The sequence below is a fragment of the Carlito syrichta genome, unplaced genomic scaffold (assembly GCF_000164805.1).
Source record: "Carlito syrichta isolate Samal-C Ts95f unplaced genomic scaffold, Tarsius_syrichta-2.0.1 Scaffold309583, whole genome shotgun sequence".
NCBI classification, from domain to species: Eukaryota; Metazoa; Chordata; class Mammalia; order Primates; family Tarsiidae; genus Carlito; species Carlito syrichta.
The window spans coordinates 191,592-198,605 of record NW_007253679.1 but is presented as its reverse complement, the minus strand read 5'-3'; the positions used below and the strand labels follow the sequence as shown (position 1 = coordinate 198,605).

Sequence of the window (7,014 nt, the reverse complement as noted above, 5' to 3'; positions counted from 1 at the left end):
CCGGGAGCGGCCACTGCACTCTAGTCTGGGTGACAGAGTGAGACTTCAACTCAAAAAAAACAAAACAAAAAAAACAACAATGAAAAAGTTACACTCTAAGAGACCTCAGAGATATCAAATTCACTCTCCTACAATATGAATTGAAAGGTCAAAGCTTCACCAATCACAGTCACAATGTTACAGCTGTGCAATCAAAGCTAAGTAAATACTAGTGTGTAACAGAACCATAAGCTACTTAGAAGGCTGAGGCAGAAGGATCACTGGAGCCCAGCAGGTCGAGGGCGGGGTGGCCGGGAGCAGCCACTGCACTCCAGTCTGAGCAACAGAGTAAGACTCCAATTCAAAAAAAAAAAAAAAAAAAAAAGAACAATGGATTAGCCCAGGTTCTTAACCCAGCTCCCTTAGTTATTACAGACAACCTAGAGCTAATCATTAACCACTCCTTGGCTCCTGTTTTCCTTTCCTAAGTAGGCCCTTAGTTATTTGCAGCAATATTACTGGAATATTCCTTCAGAGTTACAAAACACTTTCAAGACCACTGTAGCTTCTTTAATTCACAACAACTCAAAAAGCATTCATATAGGGAGCTTCAGTATGGACAATAGAATTCACATGCTAATTAGCCATTTCTGTCAAGTTTGTGGCTTCAAGCAAAGTAGATTCTCCCAACTAACACCTCCCACTCCATGCTGGTGACATGGTACTACTACTTTTCACAGATAGAATACAAGCAGTTGTCCAGGTAGAGTTGCTTTTGCTCTTTGCTTGGTGGTGGAATCCTGAACCCTGAAGCAAACTGCAACATCCTGGAGGTCACATTCCTCATTTCACAAATACAGATTAATTTTCCAAAGGTCAGCACAGCTGGTCATTTATCCATAATCAAAACCCTGCTCATCTTTTGGTCTTTCAAGAGCTGCCTGCTTGTCACACCCAGAATATTTTTGTGTAGCCCTAATCTAAAGCAGAATCTTCTACACTGAATTTATACTAAGCTCTGAAGCTCCTGGGTAGATCTCAGACAAGCTTACAGTCTGTTAAAGAAAAAGTAAATTACTGTCTGACAGGCCTACTGATAACTTTTGGTCAGTCTTTTTACATTAAGAAGCTTTAACTGTAAGTTCATTTTAAATAAGACAGTTTAATTCATATAATAACAAATCAGTTTGATTTCAGAAATATTTAAAGTTTAAATTTTTATCCATAAACTGAAATATTTTTGCTAGAAAATGTCTAATGGATACTGATTAAAAGAATTAAAGACCCAATCTGATTTTCTATCAGATTTGTAAAAGAATAGTCCTTTATCCTATATAAATAATAACAGAAGTATATGTTCTATGCCAGAATGAATTAAAAGCACCCTTCATAAGGAAATGCATTTCCTAGGCACTTAATCTCAATGTCATATAAGTGTTAATCTCAATTGTAACACAGGTGTGTTATAATTCATTTTTTAAAAAGGGTAGAGGGAGCTGGGGTTATGCTAAAGCACACTGCAAACTGCACCCAACCTATTTTCTCATCTAGCCTGACATCAACATGCAGCAACGCCCTGAATACTTGAGACCACGTTGCTAGGGAACAATAAAAAGCTCTATATTCAAACATGTAGGACAAAAATACAACCAAGGAATTCCTAGCCTGACTTCATCTTCCCAAGAAACCATAAGCAACCAGTAAGGAAAGCACAACTGAGGACTCTTGACTTCTCTCATTTCTAAAATCTTCATACCTTAACTAGGTACACCAACACAAAACATGCTGACATCAGAGATCCCCAAACTGACAAAAGGCTTAGGATATATCAGTGGTACTGAAATTCTGGGCCATTCTCGGCTATAAGACACTAAATAAACTCCCTCTTTCCTTTAACAAAACAGGCAGAAATTCCAGTCATGGTAAATAAATTCCACAAATAAGAGCAGGCATTTATTTAAAAACCTAGGCATTCCCTTAAGGTATTAAAATCCTGTAATTTAGTGAGTACTGATTAGTAATATTATACCATTATATATATATAAGTGTTCTGTTACCTTTACCTACCTATTGTTAACAAATTTTTCATACCTTTGACTATACCTACAGACACACAGAAAGGTATGTGTGCGTGTGTGTGTTTAAACCAAATACTTGAAATGTTAGTCTACCGTGTGTGTGTGTGTGTGTGTGTGTGTGTGTGTGTGTGTGTGTGTTTAAACCAAATACTTGAAATGTTAGTCTACTCTATACTTCAGTAGAGAAAATATACCTGACAGTAAGGAATCTGTCATGATTGAGGAGTCTTTCAAGATCATCAGGTTTTTGATCAATAAGGACTGCAAGGAACTGTGACATGGCCATATCAAGAAATGCCAATGGGTCAGGCATGGTGGCTCACGCCTAAATTCCCAGTACTTGAGAGGCTGAGGTGAGAGGATTGCCTGGGTCCGTGAATTCAAGACCTGCCTGGGCAACTTGGCAAGACCTCATCTCTTCAGTAAATTAAAATTTAAAAATTAGCCAGGCATGGTAACATGCGCCTATAGTTCCAGCTACTTGGAAGGATCGCCTGAGCCCAGCAGGTCGAGGATGCGGTGGTCATGAGTGTGCCACTGAGCTCCGGCTTGGGCGACAGAGTGAGACTCTGACTCAAAAAAAAAGAGAAATGCCAATGATTGTATTAGGCCACTGCAAGATATCAAGAAATGCCAAAAGAGTGTATTATTAGGTCACTCATGGACAGTTTGGTTTTTCCATTTGATCGATAAAACACTATATGAGGTAAACACTGGCAACTTATCATTTCTCTCTGTATTTTTCCTTCCCCTTCATTAAAAACCCAAGAGACATTTAAAATCTCCACATCAGGCCGGACATGAAGGCTCACGCCTATAATCCCAGCACTTTGGGAGGCTGAGGTGAGAGGACTGCCTGAGCCCATGGGTTCAAGACCAGCCTGAGCAACTTGACAAGACCTCATCTCTACAATAAATTTTTTTAAAAAATTAGCCAGGCATGGTGACGCATGCCTGTAGTTCTGGCTACTTGAAAGGCTGAAGCAGAAGGATAGCCTGAATCCAGCAGGTCGAGGCTGCGGTGGCTGGGGGCAAGTCACTGCCCTCCAGTATGGGTGACAGAGTGAGACTCCAACTCAAAAATTAAAAAATATTAAAAAAAAATTCTCCACATCAACAATTTAAAGGTATTTGCAGTATGTATACAAATGCTCTTTAAAATGACACCATAAAACAAGATTCTAAAATCTAAGATATTCAGATCATAGGTTCTAAATCTACTTAAGATGTATTAGTCTTTTATTCTACCCTGAGTTCAATTATGAAAATATATGGTCGACATTTATTTTTATTATTTACTTATTTTCAGAGACACAGTCTCACTCTGCTGCCCAGGCTGGAGTGCAATGGCATAATCACTGCTCACTGCAGTCTTGAGCATCTGGGTTCAAGCGATCCTGCTGTCTCAGTCTCCCGTGTAGCTAGAATTATAGGCATGAGCCACCACACCTGGCCCATGGTCAATATTTAAAAACAAAAAAATTCATTTTATACCAGTCAGACCAACAAGACAAGTTTATACAGCATTACTATTACTTTCTTGTTTAGTTACCTTTATCTCTTTACAGAGTACACTCTCTTCTTCTTCATGAATATAAAATTTAACGGTATTTTTCTGGACATCTTTCATGATTTTAACCAAACTATTAAATACTTCAGGTTCTAACTGGCTAATAAAATTTGAAAGAGCTGGTTGGGCAGAAATGTTTACATCATTGGGCGATTCTGTTTCTTCTTCTACTGGTTCCCGGGCAGTATCACCAGGTACAGTATGATCAGAAGTCACCATTAACTCTGTAGCATGCTGTGGCGGGTTCATTTCTACTTCAGTTAAAGTCGAAGAGGAATGCTGCTCATTAGAGTTGTTGTCTTTCAAAGCATCACTACAAAGTGGCTCAAGGAGGTCTTTATTGTTGAAGTCACTTGAGGAAACTGTTAAGACATTCTCTTCCAGAGGATTCAATGCTATCTTAGCATCAGAATCCTTAGGACTGTTTGGTGGCAAATTCCCACCCTTGGCTGATGCTTTAATAATAATAGTATTTAGTTTTTCATGTAAGCCATCTACGAACTCCTGCATACCAGCTTTGGAAGTCTTAGAATATATGAACTTGGAAAGCCGTTTCATCTTCACTTGTGTTGAAAAGACAGGTGTGGAAATTGTACTGACATATGAAACATTCTTTTGCTTCAAAATCTCTTCTATCTTCCTAAAAAAGAGATTGTATTCTCCTAACACTGTCCTCTCTGTGGTTTCGCTCACTGCAGGCGGCTCTGCTGCTGGCACACACTGCTCCTCCACTGTCACCACCTGACCTGTCAACACGTCATCCTCAGTGGTGCCCTTTAGTGTGTCTGTAAATGGAGAGGACGGAAACTGGTAATCAGAACTTCTCTGTCTATATATTACCCGGGGGTCGTTAGGAAAGGCCTCCCGCACTGGCAGACACCCCAGTTGTTCTTCTGGTGATTTCATACCTATACAGGAAGAGTTCATTATTACAAGAGCAATCCAAAAAGATGATCTGAAAACATAAACTCTTAAATCGAAAAAAAAAAAAATCAATATACATTTAGAACTAATTACACATTGTAAGGTAAAATGAAAACCCCAAATTCTGGTGTGAACTTATTTCCTATGTGCCCTAGTCATAGGCTGCTCTTTGAATTTCAGTAGCTAGCATAACAACTCTGCTACTTTCGTTGCTTTCTTTTAAAGTGTTCAAACAAGTGCCAATTTAGTATCAATGCAAATTAAGTCATCTGCTTTTCTGCCATTCTGCAGATGTAACTTTAATAGACATGTGTTAATCAAGGTAGTTATATCAGTTTGCTCTGAATGAAAGGTAACTGAAAGAATGCCAAATAGAAATGCTGTGGGAACAATTACCAAGTTAAGAGCTGTATTTAGGAGCTAGGATAATTAATTTTATCTGTTTCAGACTTGCTCTCACTGAGTGGATTTCTTGCAATGTCAGGAACTTCATTTAATCAGGAAAAAAAAAAGGTTCAATAAGATAGGAAAAGCTGGGTACAGCAGCTTGCACCTGTAATCCCATCACTTCGGGAGCTGAAGACGAGAGGATTGCCTGAGTCCAGGGGTTCGAGACCAGCCTGGGAAACCTGGCCAGACATCATCGCTACAATAAATCAAAAAAGTAGCCAGATATGGTGACGCATGCCTGTAGTTCCAGCTCCTCAGAAGGCTGAGGCAAAAGGATTGTCTGAACCCAGCAGGTCAAAGTTGTGGTAGCCATAACTGTGCCACTACACTCTAGCCTGGGTGACAGAGTGAGACTCCAACTCAAAAAAAAAAGCATACTGCAATGTCAGGGACTTCATTTCATTAGGAGGAAAAAAAGGCTCACTAAGACAGGAAAAAACATATTTCACAGCTGCAATAATAGTAAAACCTTTGATAGTCCTTTCATAAGTATTTTCTTTTCATTTCGAAGTAATTCCAAGAGCAATCGGGATAGCTACTGCCCATTTGAGAGAAAGAGGTCAGCTAGCTGATGCTAATGGGGCTTACAATCTTTTTGACAACTAGCCTTGACAATTAGTTCAATCCACATGATTACACTTTCTCCCTGGCAAATCCTAAATTCAAACACAGTAGTTTTTGAAACTATGTTCCTAACTCTACTTTTAACAAACAAGGAGAGAAATTATATTTAACTTCAGTTATAGTAGTATTAAATTTTAGGAAAAGAAAAAAATTTATGCTCTTTGCCTAGAAGACTGTATTATCCAATTTTACCCTTTAAAAAATTACTAATTTTCCCTAACGCTTAGCCAACATTCCCTAACAAATTACTGCTATAGTATAGGAAATGGTGCTCCCACTTCAGAAAGTCCAGGAATAAATAGTTTTCAAAACTACAGTACTTTAAAGACTTTATTCACATTCATCACATTTTTCCAAAGGTTTAAATACCCTCAACAGCAGCCAGTTTATGACATGCTCTACCAATCCTGGTGGTTACCATGAACCACTGTACTCATTAACAATTGCAAAGGCCACTTGTCAGTGAAGTAAAAAGACCACAGCATGCTCATAGGTGGAAGTGATGGGGACGCATCAGCCATATGAAATTGACAAACTAGAAAATTCAATTTCCTTAAGATTATTTAGGAATACTGAATGTGCCGAATGTCCTTTTTAAATCTGCAACATTAGGCCGGGTGCGGTGATTCAAGCCTGTAATTCCAGCACTTTGTGAGGCTGAGGTGAGAGAACTGCCTGATCCCAGGGGTTTGAGAACAGCTTGGGCAACTTGGCAAGAACTCATCTCTACAATAAATCAAAAAATTACCCAGGCATGGTAGCACATGCCTGTAGTTCCAGCTACTTGGAAAGCTGAGGTAGAAGGATCACCTGAGCCCAGCAGGTTGAGGCTGCAGTGGTCATGAGCGTGCCGTTGCCCTTCAGCCTAGGTGACAGAGAGAGACTCCAACTCAAAAAAATTTTAAAGATTTTAAAAAATAAATCTGCAACATTAAAGTGGGGTTTAGGACACATAGAAAATGTCTGGAAGAGTACATAAGAAATGGTAACTATGGCTGACATATGGGGAAGAAACTAAAGTGACTGGTTTTAGGGGTAGTAAAGTTACCTCTTAAAGTAATTGTTAAAGATCTGATATATCCAAATAAAAAAATTATCTCATAAAAAATGGGTTGGGAAGAACTACCTGTGATTTTAAAACTTTTGAATTATTTATTTTCTTAGAGATATGGGGATCTCATTATGTTGTCCAGACTGGCCTTGAACTTCTGGGCTCAATCAATCCTCCTGCCTCAGCCTCCCAAGGAGCTGGTACTACAGGTGTGTGCCATTGCACCTGAGTATTATTTTAAATAAAATAATTGCTCCCGAGCCGCGGCTCAGCCTGTAATCCCGCGCCTTTGGGAGGCTGAGGTAAGTGGATTGCCTGAGCCCGCAGGTTCGAGACCC

General features: G+C 39.3%; 1 protein-coding gene across 3 annotated transcripts in view; it reads right to left on the bottom strand.

Moving 5' to 3' along the window:
• FAM208A (family with sequence similarity 208 member A) overlaps nt 1-7,014 on the bottom strand; it is a 49,439-nt gene that overhangs the window by 6,042 nt on the left and 36,383 nt on the right. For 2 of the 3 annotated variants that reach the window (XM_008067415.2, XM_021717269.1), the window contains exon 18: nt 3,610-4,535. In XM_008067415.2, coding sequence (XP_008065606.1) covers nt 3,610-4,535 — 926 coding nt within the window. The remainder of the gene's footprint in view (nt 1-3,609; nt 4,536-7,014) is intronic. The other variant, XM_021717270.1, reaches the window with a different exon arrangement.